We start from the raw sequence: 12,337 nt of genomic DNA on the forward strand, positions 1-12,337 counted from the left end.
CCTTCGCCCCGCCCCTAGAACCTCCGCGTCCCGCCCACTCGCTCCCACGTGGTCGAGGGCCGGTCGCACCTCACTGACGTCACCAGCACGCGCCCTGGCGGCGCTTGTCCACCTGGTTTGCGAGTCCCGTGGTTTTAACTTTGCTGCGAGCTGGCAGCTCGGTAGCCGCTGGTAGGTCGGTAGCCGCCACCGCTCAGGTCCGGACTCTCGAGGCGCCCCAGGTTCTCGACATGTCGATGCTGGCTGAGCGTGAGTGGAGGGCGCGAGGGTGAAGGTTCCAGGTGACCCGCCCGGCCGGACCGAGTGGCGCGGGGTGCGGGTCGCCGGCACGCAGCGGGGGGGGGCGGCGGGGGATGCCGGGGAATGGGGAAGCCGGGTTCGGCTCGCCCTGCCTGCCGCGGAGATTCCCAGCCCAGCCTTTTCCGGAAGTTAGCTACCGGTCTACTAGTGAAAGAGACTGCGAGTGTCCACGTGGGACTCTTGTCCCTACCCTCAGATCTGGGCCCGCGCGCGGTGGTTCGAATGGGAGCCAGGACGCGGACCGGGCAAACCCTGAGCTGTTCCTTCACTTCGTCGGGCCTTGGCCTCTTCTGGTTAAAAAGAGGCGGTTGGGCCAGCAGAATCTCTTCAGGCAGTGAAATCCCGTTCTCGAAGATTTATTGAACCCAGAGAAAGAAAAGCAAGGGGTTAGAAGCATCAAACACAAGAAATTAGCCTTTTTTAGGGGATGCAGGACTAATGAGTGATTCTAAGTAAGACTGGCGGTTTCGACTTAGTTGGCATTGTTAACATTCTTGCATGACAGATGTGTTGGCTGCAGCGCCGCATCCAAGTTCAGTTTGCCTTTGACATTTATCTTCACTTTGTGAAGTTCCTTAATTCTCTCTCTTCAGAGGCTGATTTCTGAGCGGTATCTGTAGCTAAGGGTGCCTGCCACCAGATGGCAGTCGTGCTTTGGGCATGAAAAGTGTGTAGTGTGCCATGAACAGGAACAGCTGGTTTTAACAGAGCGACAGCAGCCACACGGGTATTCTATGAAATAAGTGCTGTCGGCATCCTCTTATCTAAGAAGGTGGGAGAATGGGAGCACACAACGTAAGGGATAAGGCACCGTTCCAATTTTACAGGGCTAAAATCCAGGTTTAGAGGAAAATAATTTGCCCTGAGTGGTTGAGCTAGAAAGTGACAAATTCGATCTAGTTATCTCTGTGTCTTTCTTTACCTTTTTGTCACTGAGCCAGCAGTTTCCTGTTGTTTTTGAAGAATATGTTTTAGACTGACTGTATCGGCTCTGGTTCTTCATTTGTGAAACTAGGGCTGCTAGGATCTCTTCTGATTTATTTTCTGTGACTTAGCTTAATTCAGCATGCACATTAGCCCTGGCTCTGCTGTTCATTTATGTCTCTTTCCATGATCAGTTTCTGCAGGGCTATTAAAAAATTTATTTTATTATCTTCATTATTAGGTTGGCTTAAAAAAATCAATGAGATGGTAAACATGAAAACATTTCAGAGTAGGAAATGCTTGTTATACAGGTGTGAAATGCTGTTTGTAGACATCAGTAATTCAAATTGCAAGATTTCAAGGAATATTTCAGTTCTCTCCCCACCGTGACTCCAATTTTTCACATCTTTTCCATGATAATATATTTTGTTATCTTTTAAAATAACTTGCTAAGTTTATGCCTTTGGCATCCCTTGTGATTGGATTTTTAGGACTGGTGTTCTTATTTTATTTTTTAAAAAGATTTGTTTGTTTATTTTAGGGAGGGGAGAGGGAGAGAACCTCAAGCATACTACCCACTGAGTGCATAGCGCTTGGGACTCTGAGATCATGACCTGAGCCAGAACCAAGAGTCAGATGCTCAACCAGCTAAGCCTCCTAGGCACCCCAGGACTGGTGTTCTTATTTTAGAAGTAAGAAAATAAAAGCAATGAAAAGGCCGAGTCTCATAATTTCAGTCCCTTGCAATTATTTTTTTTCTGATAGTTTATAAAATTGGAGTAATTCTATAGGTACAGTTTTGTTTTCTCCCTCACTTAACATTAGTGAAAATTTTCAATTCATTAGGCATGCTGTTTCCTCTGTTTTCCCTTGCCATATGGACTATACTTTGTTTTCTTTTCTTTTTGCCATAGGCACTTATCCTATTTTTAAAACCTAGAAGTTTTCTTTTTGTTTCTCAGAAATATTTTTATTTAATGTTCTTGTAATATCAAGTGTTATTTTCTTGGGTCTCCCTTATGCAAGACAAGAAATCTAGATTACATAAACCTCCCCTATGTAAGACAAGAATTTAATTTGTTGATCTCACTTCCCAGTCTTTACATCATCTGGAGTTTCAGACCTGGATTTTTATCAAGTTATTACTTTTTTCATAGATTCTTTCTTTCTTAAGACCAGTTTTTGGTACTTCCAGTCATCATATTTGTAGTCAAGTCACACTATGGTTAATGGATTTTAATGTTCATGTCACTAAGATTTAATATTGCAGTTTCCTTAATTTTGAATGTATCTTGAATTTTTTTAAAAACAATATATGGTACATGGATGGTATATTTTGAGCTCTTGAATATCTTGAAATGTCCTTTGAAAAAGAAAAAAAAGACAAAACTTCTGTCCCATTACTGTTGGAACTCAACACACCTTTCAGAGTAAGCTGAATCCTGGCATAAGCCAGGTGGCATTAGGCATGGAGTGATTGAAAAGTGAAGTCTGTTACAGCTGTTGTATGGAGGTTGTTTATTGGGGCTACTGCAAAAGTATCCTGATGGAACCATCTACAGTTAAATCTTTAAATAGGAGGAGTCCCTGCTAGAGGATAGTTAAACACATCATCCCAAGTAGTGATTCTGCAGATTCAGGGTATTCTACTCTTACACTACTGTTCCACATGTTGTCAGGCATCCCCAAGACCATCCCAGATTTAGTGATTTGCTTGAATTCAAGATAGAGGACTCAGCAGAAAGTTGTACTCAGCCATGGCTAAGATTTATTACAGCTAAAGGATACAGAATGAAATTAGCAAATGGAAAAGATATCTGGAGCTAAGTCCAAGGGAAACCAGACACACGCTTCCAGAGTTCCCTTTCAGTGTGGTTACACAGGGCATGCTTAATTGCGCCAGTACGAGTTGTGACAGCACTTGTATACTGTTGCAAACCAGGGAAGTTAGGGCCTGGTGTCATGTTTACTGGGGGCTGGTCATGTAGGCAGGCTCTGCTTGGCATGTGCCGAATTCCAGACTCCCAGGAGGAAAGCCAGGCATTTAGTATAAGCCATATTGTTTGTATAAACAGGCATGGTGAATCCTTCATCAATTCTGAGAATTCCAGGAACCCTCCTGAAACCCAAGTTCCCAGCCAAGATGCCAACTTTATAAGCAAGCCTTTCAAAGGATAGCAGTGAGGCCTGCTATGTTCTGTTTTGCACACAGGGTTAGCAAAGCTGACTTCTAAGCACAGAGTAACAGTGTAATAAGAATAACAGACCTTGATCCAATCTGAACAGACCAGTGATAGTCTTTTCCTTGCCAGGATTTCCCAAACCTGGAAACTTCTACAGCACTAGAGCCAGAGAGTGTTTCTAGGAAGTAAGGTTCTGATCAAATAAATTTGGGAAACATGGCATGCCTGCTTTGCCCTGGGAGGAGCTACACATCTGCATATTAAACATTCTGGGAAAGCCTGTAATATGGAACACTGTTAAATTTTGTTTCACCCATTGTTGCCCTTTTTTATTTTAATGGGACCTCCCCCCTTTAACATCCTCATTGGGTAAACCCTGTCCTACTCCATTGTTTGAGGATACCTGACATTTCTGCAAGGAAAAGAAACTGACCTTGGGGATCTTTCGTATAAGGCCTCTAGTCTGCTATATACACATATGTAACATAAACTGTTTTAGTTTTTATTGCAAAGAGTGGCCTTGTTCATTCTCTAAAATGTCTCCTTCATATAAGCCCCATTCCGAACACCCTGGCAAGCACTGAATAGAGACATGAGTTCTGACGCACACACCAGTAAACAGCCTCACAGAACACTGGTTAACGAAGCTCATTATCTGGCATGTTGTTTATTAGCAGAGGCAATTATTTGGAACCTCTGAACAAGCTCTCAAGGTTCATTGTAGGAGGATGTAGGGTAGTCAAGACTCCAAACTCATCTAAAGAGGGTTGCTGCACATGGCAGTCTGCCATTCCTAAAGAAAGAGGGGATGGAGTGAGGGAAAAAGGAAGGAAGGAACAAAAAGATGGACAAAGTTACAGGCTCTTGTTGATAGTGAGATACTGTACTTTGGTTGCTGCCATAGGTGAATAATAATGACATTTGACCTGCAAATTTCTCACTTGACCACAATTTACTTTGGGGGTTCGTGTTCTTGTTTTGTGAACTTTTGAGGTTCTCTATCTCTGCAGTAATTTTCCTTACAGTGATGGGGCGATTAAGCATCTGCCTTCGGCTCAGGTCATCATCCCGGAATGCCACCCCTGCCCTCTCTTGTGTGCACACAGGAGTACACTCTCTTGCTCTCTCTCGCTCTCTCAAATAAATAAATAAAATCTTTAAAAAAAAAAAAACCTACAGTGATAAATTTGAGTTCCTAACACTGTTATTGATATGCATTAAAAAATTCTTAATATGAAGAGATTCAAAGCAGTTCCCTTAATTGTATTCCTTCCTTCCTTTCTTCCTTTCCTCATTTCTCCTTTTTTCCTTTCTTTCTTCAAATTCACTCATACATTCACATGTTTACTGAGCACTTGCTATGGGCGCAGTGTTTTCTACTTCTTGCAATGAAATATAAAAAAGAATCACACCAATATGAGCCATAAGGAGATGATGATCTAATAGAAAACCTCAGGAAAAAAAAGAAAAAAGAAAACATCAGAGATGGATGTAAATGGCTGCAATACAGAAGAATGTAAGTTAAATGCCAGAAAAGCAGATAACTTATACTGGAAGTTCAGAGAAGGGGTCATGTGGCTTTAGGGTATTTGAATGACAAAGGATCTATAGTATCATGTAGTATATACGATATGTTGTATACAATATTATATATAGTATAGGCTCTAAGAGTATCTGTAAATCACGTGTGTGAAGGGTACAGTTGACCTCCCCAAGATCATCATGACTGGATTAAGAGTATAAGCTTTGACAACGGTTGAACCTTGGTTTGTATAGAGGCTGTGATTTTTGCTTGGGGGCATTAGGCACATTTCTTTCTCTAAGCCTCAGATTTCCTCATCTGAAAAATGGAGATCAGAATATCCATCCTCACTGGGTTACTATGCAAATGGAGTATAATGCATGGAGAGTATTTGGTCCATGCTGTACAGCAAGGAAGCTGGAGTGGTGGCTGCTCCTGGTGGCAATGCCCATGAAGACAGGTGCTTTCAGCTGCTGCCTTTATCTGAGTCTGGGAGGCCAGATGATGGCATATCATGTATTTCTGTTTGTCATATACGGAGGGAACTTTGTTATTCCTAGGCCAGTTTGTATATTGAGAATATACAGTTATTGGGAAAAACAGGGTAAGTGGTTTAATCTGAGATTTCATCTGCTGCTGAATCCAATATCTGTATCTAATAAAACATATCATTTGTTAAGTTTTTTGCAAGCATGTGTGTATGTAATAGGTTTTGTGTGTATTTGTGTAGTATTTTCCAGGTGTGAAAGGTAAACTGATGAGATACTTTGCCATTTCCAGGTCGGCGGAAGCAGAAGTGGTCTGTGGATCCAAGAAACACTGCGTGGAGCAATGATGATTCTAAGTTTGGCCAGAGGATGCTAGAGAAGATGGGGTGGTCTAAAGGAAAGGTACAGTGGAAAAGAACAAAACAAATTGGAGCCATGCAAAAAGGCCAATCAGGAGGATGCATCTTTCTTTGAAGACTGGGAGAAATTTATGTTTTAGATCAATAACTGATTTTGGAGAAATAACTAAATTGTAATGATAAAGTTAGAATTGAACACAGATGTCAGTTCTCTTTATCGCTTAAACTGCCGTGATTGGCATCTTTCAGAAATTTGCACCTTTTAATTAGCTGCACTTAGAATCATACTTAAATCCATCAGGATTTTATATTGCTTAGAGTAATATTTTATTTCCCTTTATAGCTTAGAATACACATTTTTTCATTTTCCTTACACTCCATTTATTCCCAACTGTAATAGGATTTCTACTGATTTCTTTGTGTTTAAATGGTTCTTATGGAGGTCTTTAATGACCTTGTTGACAAATCCAGTGGATCCTTTTTTGTTCTCACATTACTTAGTCCCTTAGCAGCATTGGGCATAATTGACTATTCTTGAAATACTTTTGTCTTGGCTTCCACATGCTACACTCCTCTCTCTTTTTTCCTTCTCTCTCACTGGCCACTCCTAAATGTGTTGCTGTCTCTTCCTCTTCCAGGCTTTGGAGCTTTGGAGCTCCTCAAGGTTCAGCCCCAGGCTTTTTCTGTACTCTGTTTGGGTGAGCTCTTTCATTCCGGACCATGCTTGGGAGTTGTCTGAATTCTGAATGCTTTTCTATATCTGATCCAGAAATGTCCTCTGAGCTTCACATTTGTAAATTTACCAGCCTGCTTGACATTTCCACTTGAGTGTCTCAAGTTTATCTTTTTTTAATAAAATTCTTGATCCACCCCCCCCGGCCCCACTCGCCCTAGTCTTTTCCTTCTCAGATCTTCCCCATTTTTGCAAATGGGCATGCTTAGTTCCTCTACCTCTTTCATTTCTCACATCCCCAGTCATTACTCTTCTTCCCCCAGGACTCTGTCTTAAGCCATAGACCTAGTCATCTCTTTCCCTGATCACTGCTGCAGCCTCACAGCTGCTTCCCTCCCCTCCCTCTTTTCTACCTCTGGGCCATTTGCCAAACAGTCACAATACCTTCTAAAGTACAGAAATTAGATCGTGGCATTCCCTTGCATAGAAGTTCAGTGGTTTCCCATTGTTTTAAAAAATTAAATCCAAATTCCTACCATAATTTCCAAGGTCCTGTGAGGTTTATCTCCTTTTATCATCTTACTTTCTCTTAATCCACTTACCTGGAATTATGCTGGTTACCTTTTAGTTTCTTAGTATGCCAACTTCTCTGGGACCTTACATGAGTGTTAATTAATGCAGGGGACTTGGTGTCTCCTCTTTCTACTTTCTCAGTGTTGTTTTATAAAATTATTTAATGGAGAGAACCGTAGATTTGCAGTATCTCTAATGGGCTTCCTTTGGTTTGGTGGTAGTACTCTGATTTTGAGCATCATGAAAAGACCTGTTGTTTGTTGTGGTGGAGTGGTTGTCAGTTTGAAGGAGTAGTATTCATTATTGTGAATGTATTGGTATTACAGACATACTTTGTAAGAATCCATTAGATTATGTCCTTTTTGAGGGTAAGGATATTGCCTCACTCCTGGATATTTATTAATCGAATGGGTGATAAAGGAGGAAAGATGCGATTTGTCTTGATACTTGATTAGAATGCTGACATTTTTCTGTTGATCTCCACAGGGTTTAGGGGCTCAGGAGCAAGGAGCCACAGATCATATTAAAGTTCAAGTTAAAAATAACCACCTGGGACTTGGAGCTACAATCAATAATGAAGTGAGCAACAGTGTATCTACTGGGGGTTTTCCTTGCATGATTTGCTTTTTTTATAAATATAAACATTTTAATCCAATCAAATTGTTCAGTGTTCAGCTATTCAAGTGTGTATCCTTCATGCTGTGGTTAACTAAAGAGCCCGTAACTAAGCTGTCTCTTCATCACATCAGTGCCTTCACCTTGGCCTTGTTGTCCTTATGGGATTCTTTACTTGCTTATGTCTAAGAGATCCAAATTAGCTTTATTGTTAAACTTTAAAAAAATATATACTTTTTTAAGAATATTTATAATTCTGTACTCATTTCAGTACAGAAGGGCATTTTCATCTTTACCTTTGTTCCGACATTTGCTTACATTATTAAAAGGCAGTGGTGTTTGGTTTCAGAAAGAAACTAAAAGTTTTTTCGGCAAGAAAGTTGTGACCTTTTTATGTCCAGTTGTTGATTTCTGACTGCTGGTATTCAGTGGCTGAATTTATTCACATTTCCCCTTAAATACCAGTGCTTTGAAAATATAACACCATAATTAAAAATTAATGGCCCATCATGCTTTTCATTTTCAGTATTACTGTTTACCTTAGAAAGTGTCTAAGCTGAAAGCTTTGTTCTTAAATTTTTATGGTTAACAGAATCTGATAGGAAATCAGGAGAACTACTTTAGGTAAACCAAATTATTTTTATTCAATATACTGAGTAATGGACTCGAAGTAGTAATCTTGTTGAGTGATAGACTAGAGTAGCTAACATTTTCTGGACTAACAGCTAAAATTGTAAACCACTAAAGAAAGAGTTTATATGATGTTGGTTTTTGAAGGTAATTGTTGAGAGATAGATGTATGGATAGACGTAATTTTTAGGAATTTGCCCAGTAAACCTAATTTATTATGCCTTAACCTTTAGCATTCTTAAAAACTATGTATGAGGCAAATTCTTTTTTTTTTTTTTTTTTTTTTTTTTTTTTTTTTTTTTTTTTTTTTATAATTTTTTTATTTTTTCAGCATAACAGCACCCAGTGCTCCATGCAATCTGTGCCCTCCACAATACCCACCACCTGGTGCCCCAACCTCCCACCCCCCACCCCTTCAAAATTCCCAGATCGTTTTTCAGAGTCCATAGTCTCTCATGGTTCACCTCCCCTTCCAATTTCCCTCAACTCCCCTCTCCATCTCCCCTTGTCCTCCATGCTATTTGTTATGCTCCACAAATAAGTGAAACCATATGATAATTGACTCTCTCTGCTTGACTTATTTCACTCAGCATAATCTCTTCCAGTCCCGTCCATGTTGCTACAAAACTTGGGTATTCATCCTTTCTTTCTTTCTTTCTTTTTTTTTTTTTTTTTTTTACAGCTTTATAAACATATATTTTTATCCCCAGGGGTACAGGTATGCGAATCGCCAGGTTTACACACTTCACAACCATAGCACATACCCTCCCCAATATCCATAACCCCACGCCCTCTCCCAACCCCCTCCCCCCATCAACCCTCAGTTTGTTTTGTGAGATTAAGAGTCACTTATGGTTTGTCTCCCTCCCAATCCCATCTTGTTTCATTTACTCTTCTCCTACCCCCTCAACCCCCCATGTTTCATCTCCTCTCCCTCATATCAGGGAGATCATATGATAGTTGTCTTTCTCCGATTGACTTATTTCGCTAAGCATGATACCCTCTAGTTCCATCCACGTCGTCGCAAATGGCAAGATTTCATTTCTTTTGATGGCTGCATAGTATTCCATTGTGTATATATACCACATCTTCTTTATCCATTCGTCTGTAGATGGACATCTAGGTTCTTTCCATAGTTTGGCTATTGTAGACATTGCTGCTATAAACATTCGGGTGCATGTACCCCTTCGGATCACTATGTTTGTATCTTTAGGGTAAATACCCAGCAGTGCAATTGCAGGGTCATAGGGTAGTTCTATTTTCAACATTTTGAGGAACCTCCATGCTGTTTTCCAGAGTGGTTGCACCAGCTTGCATTCCCACCAACAGTGTAGGAGGGTTCCCCTTTCTCCGCATCCTCGCCAGCATCTGTCATTTCCTGACTTGTTAATTTTAGCCATTCTGACTGGTGTGAGGTGATATCTCATGGTGGTTTTGATTTGTATTTCCCTGATGCCGAGTGATATGGAGCACTTTTTCATGTGTCTGTTAGCCATCTGGATGTCTTCTTTGCAGAAATGTCTGTTCATGTCCTCGGCCCATTTCTTGATTGGATTATTTGTTCTTTGGGTGTTGAGTTTGCTAAGTTCTTTATAGATTTTGGACACTAGCCCTTTATCTGATATGTCATTTGCAAATATCTTCTCCCATTCTGTCAGTTGTCTTTTGGTTTTGTTCACTGTTTCCTTTGCTGTGCAAAAGCTTTTGATCTTGATAAAATCCCAAAAGTTCATTTTTGCCCTTGCTTCCCTTGCCTTTGGTGATGTTCCTAGGAAGATGTTGCTGCGGCTGACGTCGAAGAGGTTGCTGCCTGTGTTCTCCTCGAGGATTTTGATGGATTCCTTTCTCACATTGAGATCCTTCATCCATTTTGAGTCTATTTTCGTGTGTGGTGTAAGGAAATGATCCAATTTCATTTTTCTGCATGTGGCTGTCCAATTTTCCCAACACCATTTATTGAAGAGGCTGTCTTTGTTCCATTGGACATTCTTTCCTGCTTTGTCGAAGATGAGTTGACCATAGAGTTGAGGGTCCATTTCTGGGCTCTCTATTCTGTTCCATTGATCTATGTGTCTGTTTTTGTGCCAGTACCATGCTGTCTTGATGATGACAGCTTTGTAATAGAGCTTGAAGTCCGGAATTGTGATGCCACCAACTTTGGCTTTCTTTTTCAATATTCCTTTGGCTATTCGAGGTCTTTTCTGGTTCCATATAAATTTTAGGATTATTTGTTCCATTTCTTTGAAAAAAATGGATGGTACTTTGATAGGAATTGCATTAAATGTGTAGATTGCTTTAGGTAGCATAGACATTTTCACAATATTTATTCTTCCAATCCAGGAGCATGGAACATTTTTCCATTTCTTTGTGTCTTCCTCAATTTCTTTCATGAGTACTTTATAGTTTTCTGAGTATAGATTCTTAGTCTCTTTGGTTAGGTTTATTCCTAAGTATCTTATAGTTTTGGGTGCAATTGTAAATGGGATGGACTCCTTAATTTCTCTTTCTTCTGTCTTGTTGTTGGTGTAGAGAAATGCAACTGATTTCTGTGCATTGATTTTATATCCTGACACTTTACTGAATTCCTGAACAAGTTCTAGCAGTTTTGGAGTGGAGTCTTTTGGGTTTTCCACATAGAGTATCATATCATCTGCGAAGAGTGATAGTTTGACTTCTTCTTTGCCGATTTGGATGCCTTTAATTTCCTTTTGTTGTCTGATTGCTGAGGCTAGGACTTCTAGTACTATGTTGAATAGCAGTGGTGATAACGGACATCCCTGCCGTGTTCCTGACCTTAGCGGAAAAGCTTTCAGTTTTTCTCCATTGAGAATGATATTTGCGGTGGGTTTTTCATAGATGGCTTTGATAATATTGAGGTATGTGCCGTCTATCCCTACACTTTGAAGAGTTTTGATCAGGAAGGGATGCTGTACTTTGTCAAATGCTTTTTCAGCATCTATGGAGAGTATCATATGGTTCTTGTTCTTTCTTTTATTAATGTGTTGTATCACATTGATTGATTTGCGGATGTTGAACCAGCCTTGCAGCCCTGGAATAAATCCCACTTGGTCGTGGTGAATAATCCTTTTAATGTACTGTTGAATCCTATTGGCTAGTATTTTGGCGAGAATTTTTGCATCTGTGTTCATCAAGGATATTGGTCTGTAGTTCTCTTTTTTGTTGGGATCCTTGTCTGGTTTTGGGATCAAGGTGATGCTGGCCTCATAAAATGAGTTTGGAAGTTTTCCTTCTATTTCTATTTTGTGGAACAGTTTCAGGAGAATAGGAATTAGTTCTTCTTTAAATGTTTGGTAGAATTCCCCCGGGAAGCCGTCTGGCCCTGGGCTTTTGTTTGTTTGGAGATTTTTGATGACTGTTTCAATCTCCTTACTGCTTATGGGTCTGTTCAGGCTTTCTATTTCTTCCTGGTTCAGTTGTGGTAGTTTATATGTCTCTAGGAATGCATCCATTTCTTCCAGATTGTCAAATTTGTTGGCGTAGAGTTGCTCATAGTATGTTCTTATTATTGTCTGTATTTCTTTGGTGTTCGTTGTGATCTCTCCTCTTTCATTCATGATTTTATTTATTTGGGTCCTTTCTCTTTTCTTTTTGATAAGTCTGGCCAGGGGTTTATCAATCTTATTAATTCTTTCAAAGAACCAGCTCCTCGTTTCGTTGATTTGTTCTATTGTTTTTTTTGGTTTCTATTTCATTGATTTCTGCTCTGATCTTTATGATTTCTCTTCTCCTGCTGGGTTTAGGGTTTCTTTCTTGTTCTTTCTCCAACTCCTTTAGGTGTAGGGTTAGGTTGTGTACCTGAGATCTTTCTTGTTTCTTGAGAAAGGCTTGTACCGCTATATATTTTCCTCTCAGGACTGCCTTTGTTGTGTCCCACAGATTTTGAACCGTTGTGTTTTCATTATCATTTGTTTCCATAAATTTTTTCAATTCTTCTTTAATTTCCTGGTTGACCCATTCATTCTTTAGAAGGATGCTGTTTAGTCTCCATGTATTTGGGTTCTTTCCAAATTTCCTCTTGTGATTGAGTTCTAGCTTTAGAGCATTGTGGT

General features: G+C 40.1%; 1 protein-coding gene across 5 annotated transcripts in view; it reads left to right on the forward strand.

Moving 5' to 3' along the window:
• Positions 1-77: 77 nt before the first annotated feature.
• Positions 78-12,337, forward strand: part of PINX1 (PIN2 (TERF1) interacting telomerase inhibitor 1) — a 102,464-nt gene continuing 90,204 nt past the window's right edge. Inside the window, exons 1-3 of one of the 5 annotated variants that reach the window (XM_047717463.1) lie at positions 78-249; positions 5,710-5,819; positions 7,509-7,601. In XM_047717463.1, the coding sequence (XP_047573419.1) occupies positions 231-249; positions 5,710-5,819; positions 7,509-7,601 (222 nt within the window). In that variant the 5' untranslated portion in view covers positions 78-230. Of the gene's footprint in view, positions 250-1,727; positions 1,917-4,757; positions 4,924-5,709; positions 5,820-7,508; positions 7,602-12,337 lie in introns of those variants that run through there. The other 4 variants (XM_047717466.1, XM_047717462.1, XM_047717465.1 and 1 more) reach the window with 4 other exon arrangements.

The sequence above is a fragment of the Lutra lutra genome, chromosome 2, assembly GCF_902655055.1.
Source record: "Lutra lutra chromosome 2, mLutLut1.2, whole genome shotgun sequence".
Lineage (NCBI taxonomy): Eukaryota > Metazoa > Chordata > Mammalia > Carnivora > Mustelidae > Lutra > Lutra lutra.